Source organism: Scomber japonicus, chromosome 7 (genome assembly GCF_027409825.1).
Source record: "Scomber japonicus isolate fScoJap1 chromosome 7, fScoJap1.pri, whole genome shotgun sequence".
NCBI lineage: Eukaryota > Metazoa > Chordata > Actinopteri > Scombriformes > Scombridae > Scomber > Scomber japonicus.
The window spans coordinates 12,703,193-12,718,648 of NC_070584.1; the positions used below are offsets into that span (position 1 = coordinate 12,703,193).

Below are 15,456 nucleotides of genomic sequence, written 5' to 3' on the forward strand. Positions count from 1 at the left end.
ACACCACAGGAATATGATGTTTCATCCTCTAACCAGAGAGAAAGTGAAACTTTCTCACAGAGACAAGGGGTACCCTTAAATATAAAAAGTACTTTTATGTCAATAAATCATTGCTGCATAAAAAGGGTGAAAGAGTAGTATAATTACTCTAAAGAAAGAGCATAGATGTTGTGCACACTCAACAATCTACTGTACATCTGACATTGTGTGCCATCACATTGAATTGTGTAGGAAAACTGCAGACCTTTTTTGTCGCTTAGAGGGATAAAACAGGAGGATGGCTCCATCCAGCACAGGAAACAACATGGTTTATAGGAAATTTAGGTGTTTTTTTTCATCAAAACATTAGCTTTAGCAACAATATAAATGTAGACTGGGTGCCAATTAAAGTACCAGTCTGTCACAAATACATCTATTATTTTTCAATTCCTGTTCTAGGAAAGAGAGCATTTAGTAGTTAATAGTGAGATTCATGAAAAAAATAATTAATTTGTATATTACCAGTAACCAATACAGTCTATTTTAGAGGACAGTGGTATGATTTAGATTTAAGTGAATCCGAATCCACTTATAATTAACATCTGAGTCTTCTCCATTTTGTAAAAATATTTTGAGTAATTTCGGCACCATAAAACAACAATTTCACATTCCTAGCCGTCTGTATTGTGATGAAGGACAACAGGAGGGTTTGTTTACCATTTTGGCCATGTTTTCAGTGACAGGCTTGGCACCCTCCACAGAGTCAATGGTGACAGTGCAGGCCTGCTCCATGCTGAGCTGTTGTTTGAAACGCTCCTGGAGCTCCGCCTGAGTAAAGTCCAGTTTGGGGTACTGGTGGTTTGCCCTCTAAAACAGAGGACAGCAGACACACAAAGACACAAATGTTAACTTCTCAGACAACAAATCTGTCAGACTTTAACTCCTTGTCTATAGTTAATTTTATTCACCTCTAACCTAAATATCAAAATTGCCAAGAGACTGCTAATCTGAGCTTCAATCTCACAGTCTTTGGCTCAGTACCTGAGCTTTCAGCTAGAAAGTACACAAAGAGTTCAGACTCTAAAAATATGTAAACATGGTGATTCCTTTACCACACTGTGGTTAATCAAATGGTTTATTTTAAGATTCAACTGAGGAGACATATAGCTTGGATGGGGAGGTCAGGTTGTTGGTTTCATCTCTGGTGCTCATACCTACAAATATTACAACAATGTGTCTGGACATGAGTATCAAACATTTTGGTCTACCTGAGCTAAGACTGATCTGAAATGCCTTAGACTTAAACTGCTTTGTGTATCTATTTAGTTTTATGAAATGAACCCCATACAATCTAAACACCCTGCTAGCAGACTCCTGATAGGCTGCTCCTTACAACCTACCAGAACAAAGCAGTTCACACTGACACTGACTGAGTACTTCCCAAGCAATTAACTTGACAGACATGAGCAAACAGCTTGCTACAGTAACTGAAATAAAATGAAAAGTCTATTGCTAGCATAATTGGGAGTGAGCTGGGCAGGGGGTAAAACACCATGGGATACAATCAGTACACATTGTGGAAAAGTTGTAGTCAAAGTGGATGTGGTACAGCCAGAAGAACTTTTAACTAGCAAATTGCTGACAACAGAGTAGAAATAAATCAGACCTCAGAGAGACCTAGTATGGACAGTCTAAGATAGCTTAGAACATCAGTTGCTCATTAGAAAAACTCTTGTATGGTATTAAAACTTCAGAACAGTTAATGGGCTAAGAAGCCAACACCTCATTATAAGCAGACAGGGGTGAAATCAATAGATAGCTGATAAATAAATGTGCTGGCATGATCGTTTTTTGAAAGTACAAACTTGCAGCTTCTGGTTTACAAAGGAAGGCAAAAAAACAAAACATCTACTTAAGAGGCAACTGTGTAAACTTATTTGAATATTTCATAAAATGGAATAATTTAATGCATTCAGTTTCTAAACCTATAGTAATGTTTTTCTTGTGGTCCCTACTGCCATGCTCAAAATCACTTCACTGGATATATTAGCAAGGTTTGGACAGGATTCTACAAACTAGTCTTAGTAAAACTAAAAATTGTAATAAAATGGATTTAAAAAAAATGCCTGTTTCCATATGAAAAAATGATCAAAAGAGAGAATACAATCTCTGATGACAAGTTGAAACCAGATCAAACTGCATTTTGTATGAACTAATTCCATCTCACACCAACAAACAATATTGTAATTAAACTGTGTTTCTACTTCTATCACTGATTCAAAATCCTCCGGAGACCATCCAGACTGCTCCTCTGTTATCTAGAGGACCAGTTATTTGGACAGCCTTCCAACCATTAATAGCCAGCCTGCCAAAAAGTCACAGTCATAGTCACATAACCAACTGACCAGTTAGCACAACCTTTCAAATGCATTCGGAGGAAAAAGTACTGAAGGAATACATTTTGACCTGTTTTACATTTCACTATGTGGCATACTTTCACACTCTTATGATCAAAATATACGCGCTACTGATTGCCACACACACACACACACACACACACACACACACACACACACACACACACACACACACACACACACACACACACACACACACACACACACACACACACACACACACACACACACACACACACACACACACACACAATGGGCCAGTAAAGAGGACCAAAAATATGTCAGTCAGAAGAAGACCAAAGTGAATGAGGTGCAAAGATTGAAGTTAAAAATACTGAAATTGTACAAAAAGTTGTTAATGAATCATGTGAGAATTAGGAGGAGAAAGGAGGTGGGAAAATGGAGGAGAGGTGAGAGGAGGCAAGGCAAGGAAAGCTGAGGACCCATTAGAAAGCAGAGAGTTGGTTCACTATAAATAGGCCAGTGCTTGTATGGCTGTGAAGGGGTGACAATCAAATCTTTCGTAGTCACGCTGGAGCCTTCTGACAGCTTTTCCAGCTCTCTGGTGCTTTGATTCGCAAAACACACACAAGGACCAGCCTTAAAAATAACTTTTATCTGTATTACTTTATTAACATAAAGCCACAATACGTTTCTAAATAAATCGACTTGACTTGAATTTAGTTTTAGATCATTTGAAGCATGAAGACAAGCAGCCCACACTTAAATGCTGGCTCAGAAGAACAGATGGTGATTTTATTTTCTATAGGCCCAACAGAGACTGGTCTGTTAAGAATCCTGATAATGATGATTCTCATAAAGAATTCAAGTTTCCAGTAGTCAAGCACCTTAAAGCATTTTTAATAGTTATGACTTCTAAACCATTCATCTTTGGATGCTCGATAGTTAACTTTGGTATACCACAAGGATAACGGTCAGGTCCACTAGTACTTCTCTGCAAATCACACATCCATGTCATCGTAACATTATGCTCCCAATCTGCAATGATATGCTGATGATATTCAAATATACACATAACATATAGTAATTAGGACAATATACTGTATGAATACCAAAGAAACATTTGCAAAATCCAAGCCATATTAAATCAATATCAACCACATATGACTATAAAATACAAAAAACTCATTTTCTAAAAAAACTTGGAATACAACAACTGGAATAACTGAATATCTTTACACATATGGTACAGTTCTATTTAAATATTTATTGACTAACTCCAAGTAAGCAACCTATGAGGTACAAGTCAAATACCTGCACATAGTAGTCTTGAACCAACGAAGAAGAGCACTCCTCTGTGATCAGGTTGACGCTGGGTTGGTAGTCTGGCTGGACGGTGTGTATGGCCTTCAGCACCATGTCTCTCTCATCCTCCCGGAAGACACACTGGCTGAAGAGATGGTCCAAAGACAGGCCATCCTCCTCTATCTGGGTCAGGCACCTGGATAAACAAGGACATACAGGGTTCCAGGTTTTACTAGCAGTTAGCAGACTTTGGCTATATTATACTGTATATCTGGGATTTCTAGAGATGCTTATCAAAACCAAAACCACTATTATTTGTCCAGGTGCTAAGATGTCTAGCTTTTAATCTTACTTATTATTTGGGTTTATTTGGGACAAACATGTTTCATACTTCACAGTGACCATATGAGCCATAGAAGCAAGCATTTCCAGTTGCATAACCATTACAGTAGCATTTTAAAAGATCAGTGTGTCTGGTTGATGGAAGACTGAATTCTGAAAAACACTGAAAATTGAATATAGATTTCCCTGATGCACATAATTGCAATATCAAGTCAAAATCAAGAAAAATTGAATATATACAATGTCTTTCTGTTTGAGTTTTTATAGTTTTTTTTGTGTGTACGGTAAAATCCTCTGTGTATTTTCCATGATGCATATATGTACTGTCCATTCAGAAAGCAATTCAAACCCCTTCACTTTTTCACATTTCATTATGTTGCAGCTTTATGCTAAAAAACTATTCTCTCCCCTCATTAATCTACACTCAATACCCCACAATGACAATGCACAAACAGGATTTTAGGAAAACCTGAAATATCACATTGACATTGGTATTGGTATTCATACCCTTTTTTCAGTACCTAGTTGCAGCACCTTTGGCAGCATTTACAGCATTGAGCCTTCTTGGGTATGACTCAACAAGCTTTGCACACCTGGATTTGAGGATTTTCTGTCATTCTTCTCTGCAGATCCTCTATTCTCAGGTCTCTCCAGAGATGTTTGATTGGGTTCAAGTCAGGGCTCTGGCTGGGTCATTCAAGGACATTCACTGTTGTCCCTAAGCTACCCCTGCGTTGTCTTGACTGTGTGCTTAGAGTCATTGCTCTGTTGGAAGTTAATCCTTTGGCCCAATCTTAGTCCTAAATGCTCTACGTCAAGTCTTTCTCAAGGTTTGTTCCATTTAGCTTTGCCTCAACCTTGGCCAGTCTTCGAGTCCCTCCTGCTGAAAAACATCCCCACAGCATGATGCTGCCACTGTTGGGATGGTATTGGACAGGCCAGCAGTTCCTGGTTTCTTCCAGGAATAACACTCAGAATTAAGCATCATGTATGGAGAAAACAAAGCAGCTGTCTATTTCCATAAAATGGACTATCAACAGTATGTGTACCAGACAGGAATGTAAGTATTTCTACTACTTCCAACTCTGTAGCAAAAACTTATGACAATACGTCTTTCTATGGGGTTACTTTAGATACTCGTTCAGATTAAGTATTCAGGAAGCTCGACAGAAAACCAGCTGATCAGATGACACAAGAAGTCGATTTTCATTTATGAGGGACAATATAGTTATTATGATGGAACAGACTTTAGCATCTGATCATAAGTTCAAAGTTCACAACCTTTTGACCCGCCTCTTGATGTGGGAATGGGACTAAGATAATCAGATAACTTTCTGTTTCTCTGATTAATTCAGGTCATAAAAAAATCCCCCCATCTGTGGGATCATTGTATATGTCTCCCCTAGCCTAATCGACAGCGGCAGAATATCAATTTAAGTATTTGCATTGACAGGCCTTTCTGTCAGACTGAAAGTGTGAGTTTGATCCGGAGACAGATGGGCACTGACGACATCAGTGAAATGTTTATTTAAACAGAATCTCCCAGAGATCTCCTACAGAGAGCACAGTCTCCATGACTGGACTGCAGAATGCAGGTAAGGCCAATGTGCAACCACTCTCTGGAATACAAATGAGAGGTGTAGCAGTATGATTATTTCGTAAATCAATTTCATATATTGTACATCTATATATGTATACATATATATAGATGGTGGTGGAGCTTTACTCCTCTTGTGGCTAAACTGAAATGAATATCTTGTTTGTGTCAATTATTTATACATTTTAACATGTATTATTATTTAGGCTACATATTAATATTCTGATATTCCATAAAATGGATCATGCAGTATTGTTACCATGTCTGACATTCAGTGAAGCACAGACAAAAAGGTATTGTGGGCTATTTATAGGACCTACTTAATTTGCACTATGCAGTATATTTATGTTTAATTACTATTTCTTTAAAACAGGTATCTTATCTCTTGCCTCCAGGGTAAAACCTTGTTAGTGCCATGCATACTTTGAGGTGTGATGCCCCCTGATTGAGGAGCCTGAGAACAACACTTGGTTGCACTGCACCCTAGAGGTTAACAACATAACTACATGACTGATCCAAGAGACAGAGGTGTGGAAAATCCATTTGTCATCGTCCACAGAGAGTACTCTGCTTCACCCCGTACACCTTTTCCTCAAGAGAATTATAAACAACAGCACGCTAATTACCATCTGGAGGAAATCCTGGCTCAGCAACTTCCACCGATTTAATCTAATCAGAAGTAATCAGCGTTCTGCAGGTAATGGATGAATAATATGAGGAAGGAACTCTAACACACGATACGTGTCATCTGTCTACAGTTTAATGTTATGCAGTGTGTTTGTGAATATTTCTAAAGCAAGCCAAAGAGGTCACATTTTGGAGTATTCTCATTCATGCCTTGGAGTGTCTTGTGATGCAACGTGCAATTTTGGTTTGAGTAAATGAGAGAGTCTTGAACAAAGAGAGGATTAATCCGGGTGCTGGCAGTGTGGTCCAGAGGAACAAAGAGGGCAGAGAGGTTGAAAGATAGAGCATAATCAGCCTGGTGACTGCTCTGCTGCACCCTAGGGAGCAAAGAACTCTGGAGGGCATAGCACTTACAAAGGGAAAACTTAAAGGGATAAGTGTGTGTATGTGTGTGTGTGTGTGTGTGTGTGTGTGTGTGTGTGTGTGTGTGTGTGTGTGTGTGTGTGCGTGTGTGTGTGTGTGTGTGTGTGCGTGTGTGTGTGTGTGTGAGGGGAACAGATTGGTACACTGAGGGAAAGGCTGCTGCAGGGGAGACTTCAGAGGCGAGAGTGATATTAGGAGAGTACGTTGGTTGGGCCTAATAAAGGGGAACACAGTAAAGAAAGACAACAAAACAAATGGATGACAGAGAAAATGATGACAGAGAGAAGGAGAGGGAATAGAAAAGATGAGGCTGAGAGAGTGAGCAGGAGTGCACTACTGCAGAACAACAATGTCATATAGGCATCAGTTTACAGTGATCGATGGACCAACCAGATACCTACCAATAACCCCAGAGCCCTGCCATCTGTCTCACTACTGGACCACACTGCATAGGCTGGATGAAAGTATGTGTGAGTTTCTGTGTGTTTGTGTGGTTTGTTCAACAGCACTTGACATGGCTGGGGCTGATGAGGCTCTCAAACAACTAATCAAGCCTGAAGTAACATGAAGGAAAGTGATAAGATCTCATAATTTCACTGCAAAATTGAGTTGTAGGAGTGGGCTATTTTGCATGGTGTAATTAGAAACTGTTTCTCAATTCATAGACTGAGTCCTTGAAAAGGACACAGCCATGAAGGTCAAGCCTTCAGAAGACTGAATGAAAGCTGTGGGCTGATACTATGTCTTTTCCCAAAAGTCTTATCCCAAGTTTACAGTTCAAGTGGTGATATTTTTCATAACTGGCAGACAATATAGCACCTTTAAGTAAAGTAAACACTTCGGCTCAACCAAGGGAGAGATGTATACTGAGCATTTTACTGCTGAAAATTAACTTGTGAGTGCTCCCTGATGGAAACATTTTTGGCATCTGTTTAGTGGATTTGAGAATGACTGCCTGAGTACCACATCTGACAAGCACACAAGGGACTGTGGGATGCTGACAGTCACAAAGTACACTACTTGTGTCCTCCAGGAGGATAGAAAAGGACCTGCCAACAGAGGAGCTTTTGTAGTAGGACAGCTCTGTTATGATGTTATGATGTTATGATGTATAAAGTCTTAAAATGCAGCCTGTGAGAGGTAGATAAAGGCAAATCAAACAAGCACATTGTGCCCTGTAGTTTTTTTTTCTTGGTATTATAACTCCAGACTAATGTTAGGCTCATCAGAAAAAAGAAAGTTCAATATGAGCCCTGACACTGCGTTGGCAGCAGTCCTGCTGATTGTATTGGTTGCCATCAAACAGGAACACTCACTGTGACACATGTAGTTTTCGCCTGAAGCTGTGCCCAGTGGGTCCATGAGTGTTAAATGTCATACAATAAATCTAAGTGTCAAGCTGACACACAGTCAGTGACATAACAGTTCAATTAATAATACTTAACAGTGATTTGTCAGTATGACCGATTGTATGTCAAGGTTGTCCTAGACGTAAAAAGTTGCAAAACAATTATGAGGTCCTCAGGCTTTGGTGGAATTAGCTTTTGATTGTTACTTTTCCCCAGAGCCTCCACATCCTGTATGGACACAATGTCCACGCCACAATGAGTAAAAGGAAATAAAATACTGCACAAACATGTCAGAGTACTGCAGTATTTTAACTATTTAATTAGTCTAAACCAGCCTCATTAACAATGTGTCTGCATGCTGCCACAACCAAAAAACTTTTAACTGGCTTTTTTGAGAAACAATAATACAGTGCTGGGTCACAATAAAAACACCATCAGCCCTCCAGAGAAAGGAATAAGAAATGAGGTTCAAAGTGTCAGCAACACTTTTATCTGAACTGGACACTGACAGCATTCAGCACTCAGGAAAGAGCACTCCTTCATTCACAATTGATACACAAGACAACTTGGTTTTCACAGCTGTGCCAGTTGTGATGTAGCCATAACGGCAAAGCTGATATTGTTCTATCATTGTTGTATCAGTATCAGTGTGTAGGATGTTTACAGTTATAGAGGCAGCAGCGTATGTATATTTGATCCCTTTTCTTAATTGAAGTTTAAATATGTACATATGTCATTGGTTTGTTTTATTTATAATTGTTTATAATTATTCAATTCCCAGTAAAGTGGACCATTTCAGAGTCAATTTTCATACCTCTATTATGTACAGTCATAGCCAAAAATATTGGCACCCCTGCACTTGGACACAAGGGCACTTGCACAAAGGCAAAAAAGACAGCCAGACTGGAGTTTGCCAAAGCTTACGTGATGAAGCCAAAATCCTTCTGGGAGAACGTACTGTCGACAGATGAGAACCAAATAGAGCTTTTTGTAAAAGTACACAATGTTACTGTTTACAGAAAATTAAATGGGGCCTTCAAAGAAAAGAACAAACATGGTGGAGGTTCACAGATGTTTTGGGGTTACTTTGGCATCTCTACCAGAGGTCATAGGTCATGGGTCTTCCAGCAGAACTATGACCCAAAACACACGTCAAAAAGCACTCAGATATGGTTATAGACAAAGTGCCGGAGAGTTCTGAAATGGCCAGATCTGAATCCCAGAGAACACATGTGCAGAGAACTCACTGGGAGAAGGCATACTTCAAATCTGAAAGAGCTGGAGCCCTTTGCAAAAGAAAAGTGGTCCAAAATTCCATTAGAGAGGTGTAAGAAATCCGTTCGTGGTAAAAGAAAGCAATGGTTACAATCATTTTTTCCACAGGGTGTGCTACCAAATATTTTGCTGAGAGTGCCAATAATTACGTCCAGTCCATTTTTTGAGTTCTGTGTGGGATTTTAATCAGGTTTGACTTTTTTCTCTGTTTTTTTGTTTTGTTCCAATGCAAACAAAAGAAATACACATGTGAATACCAAAGCATTTGTAATTGCAATAATGTTCTGGGAGACGTGGTGCCAATATTTTTGGCCACGACTGTATCTTTGTCAAAAGTTTTCATGACTATATTTGATTGATCATTGCAAAAAATGTGTATTTATGTATATTATGTGTAAATAAGATTGTCATGCAATATATTGATAACAGAATTTTTTTACTCTCCAATATCGGTCTCAGCATTAGCCCCAAAAATCCACTATCGGTCAGACCCCGTTACAGACAAGTCACCACTTACTCTGGCCCGTCGATTATTGGTATAGAATTGATTCAGATTCAGATTCAGCTGTATTTATCCCCGAGGGGCAATTCAGTTTCTACAAGCCCAACCTCACATAAACAAACAGTAATCAACAACAATATCAGAGGAGGCGATAAATGACCAGTGGGGAAATAAAATACTACACAATACTATACTAATACAGCTGCAAAGAACAGCTGAATAAAGTGCTTGAGAGTATTGCACAAGAGTGTTGCTCTGAATAGAGTAAAGTGCAAAGTGCAAAGTGCAAGTGCAAAGTGAAGTGCCAGGGTTTTTTGGAGCGGACAGCTAAATATTTTTCGCCAAAGTCCAATCAAAGGCTGTATGTCTTATTTGCCAAGAAACCGTACAATATCAGTCGCCATCTTTCCACCAAGCATGCTAACTACGCTAGCAGCCAGTCAACACAAGAACGGATGGCTGTTGCTGAGAGATTGGCAGCCAATTTACAGGCTCAGCAAAATACTCAGACTAACTACCATTCAAGAGTCAAGCACTAAGGCAAGTTATTTGCCAACATTCAAATTAGCAAAGGCCAGCAAGCTTTTTTCTCCGAAGGGGAGTTTTTGAAAGAATGCATGGTAGAGACAGCTGGTCTCTTGTGTCCAGAGAGCAAAAACAAATTTAAAAAAAAAAAGTGTTTATCACGTAGAACAGTGACTCGCCATGTAGAACTAATTGATTAAGACTTAGCCATCGAGTTAAACAAAAAAGTCATTTAATGGCTTTTACATGTAATTTACAATGTAATTTATATTATTACAAACACTTTCCATCCATCTGATGCTGGCCTGGCCCGTCTGTCATATTTTAAAACTTATTGTGGCCCCTCAGCCAAAAAGTTTGCCCACCCCTGCACTAGACGGTATGTCACCGTAAACTATATGCTTGCCTTAGAGACACAATATACTATTTCCCTGACAACATATTGAGATATTGAAATAAAGTCTGTGCCAGAAGTCAGAATGGGTGTTTCAAAAGTAAAAACTATAATGCGAGCATGACCCCTACTGGTAAGTCTAAGTATTGCCACATGCTCCCCTTACAAATCTCTGCCTTGTGGCCCTCCAGTAACACTGAATACATGTGTCAACTTATCAAAAATCTGCTATCGCAAACAAAATTCTGTATGATCCTTGGTGATCCATGGGTAGGATGTGTTTGCATATGTATGTGTGTGTGTGTGTGTGTGTGTGTGTGTGTGTGTGTGTCTGCGCATACCTATTGATGACCTCTGGAGAGCAGTTGGGATTACGGCCCATGCACTCCAGAGCAGCACAGTAGGAACCCAGATTTGGCTTCAGATTGGCCTCTTCTAACAGAATAAACATGCGACCGATCTGATTCAGTGTTCCCTACACAGAAAGAGACACAGGGGAAATGATTATTAAAAACAAGGAAACACCAACTCCTTCCAGCTGGACAAGACATTTAACTGACATGGTTTCCTTATTAAGTGTGACAAAAACACTAGGTACTGCCAGAGAACCTGAGTAATATAAACAGTTTTTATCATTCATAGGTGACATCACTGTGTGCTTTCTTGCCATAAATTAGTAAGTTAGTACCCGTGTAATTATGATGGTAAATGCAGTAGCTTGCTTTTCACCTTTCACTAGATACTTTTAAAAAAAGTACGCTGTGATGGTTACCCATCCCCACAAAAATCTGCAAGTTGCTAAACACTATCAAGTGCTCTAGTTAAAAATGGGTTGAAGTTGAACCTTGAAATTCTTACTGACTCACATATGAAATACTGATTTATTTGGTCCAAGAAGTGTAATGGCCTTAGCAAAGTCCACGTAGGCTCAGTTTTCAAACATAATGAAAAAAGAATTGTTTTTGAACTGACCTTCTTGGCAGAGACCCTCATCATGATGTTGTAGATGTCTGTGTTGAGATGTTTACGTCGTCTCAGAACTTTGTGCTGGCTGAGCAGGAAACTGTGTGCTCGGTCAATGTGCCCTGCAAACACACTTGCCTCCAGGTAAGAGCGAATGCTTAACTGAATGTCCCCAAATGCAGTTCCTTCATTGCCCTCCTGTAAAGGCTCTGGGTTACTAGCAGACGTCCACTGGCCATCTTGTTGAGCGAACCTCCTCTCCAACATCTCTACCTCAGCCAGCTCCGCAGCCCTTTGGTCCTCATCACCAGGAACCTGAGTTTTAGAGCCCTTCCTTTTCCCCTTAGTGACTTTGTGTGATGTGTTTGTTGTCACTGCTGCAGTAGTAGTAGCAGCAGCAGCAGCAGCAGTGGTGGTAGCAACAGGAGAAACTGCAGCACGAATTTTATCAGACACTGTCATGCGACCTGTGCTCTTCTTAGTTAACGGTGCAGTCTTTTTAGCTGTGGTAGAAATAGTTTTATGTGACGTACCAGGGAGCAATGAGCTTTTGCTACCTTTAGATTTTGTTGCTGGTTTCTCCTTGACATTCTTCAGGTGTAGTTGTTTCTTTTTCTTTTCCTGAGTTATTTTTTCTATCCAGCGGCTGGGCTGGGATTTAGAAGTTCCTTTAACAATGACCTCTCCAGATTTAGGAATGTCAGCTATATCCTGAGGTAGACTTTTAGGACCCCTGGCAGATGAAACCCTCCCAGGAGAAGGGGCATTAACAAATTGTACCTTTGCTTGGTGGACATCTAGAATGATGTCAGATTGTAGTTGCTGGATCCTGGCATCAAGCACTTATAGGGTGAAATTAAAAAAAGACATCTACAGTGAGTAAAACAAAATGACTGACTGACTTTTCAGAGCAATACATGGAAATACAGAAAGCAATACAGAAAATCTATCAGAGAACTGGTTAGCTTTTCTCTTTACACCACTTAATATGTAGCTCAGACATTTTGATTTCATGACAATGCAATCAATTGTGTTACAAGCATGCAAAGTACCAGGTACCTCAGGGTTAAAAATGTAGTAGAAGGACAGACTTAGCATCTGTCTGAGTGAATAACATACCATCTAGCAGCTGAGACTGTTTCATTACACGCTTCTTTGCATCTTCTACCTTTGGGATTACGAATGAGATATTTCTTCTTTGAAGCTGCAGAGGTGTCTCTAAAAAAAACACACAAACAATCACACAAAAAGAGGGTAAAAAAAGTGCTTCAATTTTGCAGAGGAACATCCTGCAATAACAACATGTCTCTACTTTCTGCCCAAATTCAATACAATAATAATCAACATCTCATGCATGGCTTTTGTCTCCTTCTGCACTTTTCTACACTAAATGTTATATTAATACTATTAATAGGGCTCTCTGCTTAGTGTTTGCAGTTAAAGAGCAATGACATCACATATTTTCATTGATAACAAAAAGGGGCTAAAAATGAGGAAGCGATGGCAAAGTGAAGGAAGCCTTCTTGCAGAGTCTCCAGCAAAATGAGTGACAGATATATCATCTCAAGTTATCACATTGAACAAATACAACTTAAAAGCCAGTCCTGACTGGTGTTTGGGTTTAATGTGGGACAATGTGAATTGTAATGATGACAGCTGTTAAAAGCATGAACAGAACATGTAGTTGTCCTTATAAAAGCCTTAAATTATCTTAAATTGAATGTTCACCACATTATATGTTTTTCTGATTCTTTTTTCTAACATTATGTAAATTAAATGGTCTTGCTAAACAGAAACATTCACATTCCTTTATTTTCTTTTCTGAACTCAATCTTTTTTCACTAGTTTTCTTGAGAGTAAACACTGAATCTCATCCAGTCTATGATCTCATCACAGGATGCCACACTAATGTGTCACAAGTTAAACAGACAACAGACTGGTCAAATCGAGTGGCTACTGGCCATGCAAACACACAGTTTACACAATAATTAGGAATGTACTTTTAGTGTGTATACAGTAATAAAGCAGGTTAATTAGTTTACTATGGATCACTAACAGTATAACAGTATAAAATCCCAACTACTACGCTACATTTTGTTTCCCACATCATGAGAAATGTTACCAGCGGTTTTAATTCTAAATGGTTGGTTTAGATTATAAACACAGATGAGTACGTATTGACATAAATCCCCCTCCACTCAAAAAGTATGTTTGTCCCTATAGTAGGATGTTTGAGCTTCACTGTGCAGAATGATCTATGTGAAGGGTGTGACACCAGAAGGCTTCCTGTTCCAATATTTAACTTCCACAAGTGTGATGTGGAAACTTGAAACCTCCAATACACATACACTGAGAATATATTTGCATATTTATAGAGTCATGAGTTATAAATGAAGGGAGAGGAGAAGATGCAATGCTGTGGTGAGGTTTTTTGTGGAGAGACAATATCAGACACACATTATTTCAAAGCAGGGTATTTTGTACACTGGGCTTTTTTTTTACTAGGACACCCGACGGACACATTGAGCTGAAAGTCACCAGTTAAGTAAGACCACCATTAAACTGAAACATCAAGTTCAAGTCCAACAACCAAATATCCTCACTTAAAGGTCACTGTTAAAGTACGATAAACTAGCTACCGGCTCGTTTAATCTAGCATTAACTATGTGTTAAATGAATACGTAAGAACATAAGACATTTCACTCCAACTTTTCCATCATCCAGCAGCCGAGTTACAGACTGCATTGTGTCTATAGGAGACTGAGTATCCTTCAACTCACCTGTTATCTGTCTGACTGCGCCGTGTCTTATCGACAGACACAGCCGGCAGCAGCCCACAACGGACTCACGGACAGCATGCTTTTCAAACAGACTACGACGATTCAGACATTTGGCAAAGGCACACACTCTGAGGAGTGACATGTTGACAGGCAATAACCGCGTTACTTCTAAGCACTACGCCGCCATTTTCCAAATAGACCAAGCTAATCGCAAGGAGCTATCCTCGCAGATTAAGGCATGGAGAGAAGATTGCAGATAAATCGAGTGGGGTTTGCTCAGAAGATCTTTGGTTTAGCGGTTTAGCTTGGAGTCAGGCTATAAGTAGAGAGATTTAAAGGGCTAGTGATACACACACATTAAACACTTTAGGTGACAAAAGGCTATGTTTAATCTATGGATTTATCCTCTCTTTCTTCCAGCATTTTTCTCAGAATTAGCCTTTTATGTTTCTTTCAATGGTTAAAGTAAAATATTAAGGTCCCCTGCACTTAAAAAGTTGTTTTTCTTCTTGTTCTTTCATTTGGATATTTGAGCAATGTGCAGTTTGTCACTAGAAGTTTTCATTATTCATCTCAAGTTTTCCTGTGATAATTGAAAATGTGATTTTAAAATGTGGACCTACCGGCACGATTTGTGATATCACAACTATTCTGGAAGCTGATCATATACCAATATATAATTTACACAGGTGTGATGTGGACACTTTAAGTCTCCAGTTGTAAACTTTATAGTGAAGTAAGAGACATCTCGTGTCCAGCAGGAAAACTATTCATATATCTATAGATTCTGGATTTTAATGAGGGAGAAGAAGTAGATGTAGATTTAATACATTTTAACAAGCCAACATGTATTAACTTTTTTGTGGAAAACTATATCAGACATTAATTATTGTTAAAGCAAAGTATTTGTATGTCTCTTGTCTGGATAGTGCATGGTGTTTGGCCTCCAGGTGGCAGTCTCACCACGGTATTTGAACAGACATGAAACAGCAGAACAAGGTGAGAATTGCAACCGGT

General features: G+C 39.2%; 1 protein-coding gene across 1 annotated transcript in view; it reads right to left on the minus strand.

Moving 5' to 3' along the window:
- polrmt (polymerase (RNA) mitochondrial (DNA directed)) overlaps nt 1-14,618 on the minus strand; it is a 44,106-nt gene extending 29,488 nt beyond the window's left edge. The window contains exons 1-6 of the mRNA XM_053321840.1: nt 14,440-14,618; nt 12,779-12,877; nt 11,669-12,501; nt 11,038-11,171; nt 3,672-3,858; nt 697-846 (exon numbers count right to left, since the gene is read on the minus strand). Of these exons, the coding sequence (XP_053177815.1) occupies nt 697-846; nt 3,672-3,858; nt 11,038-11,171; nt 11,669-12,501; nt 12,779-12,877; nt 14,440-14,581 (1,545 nt within the window). The 5' untranslated portion in view covers nt 14,582-14,618. The remainder of the gene's footprint in view (nt 1-696; nt 847-3,671; nt 3,859-11,037; nt 11,172-11,668; nt 12,502-12,778; nt 12,878-14,439) is intronic.
- Nucleotides 14,619-15,456: the final 838 nt, after the last annotated feature.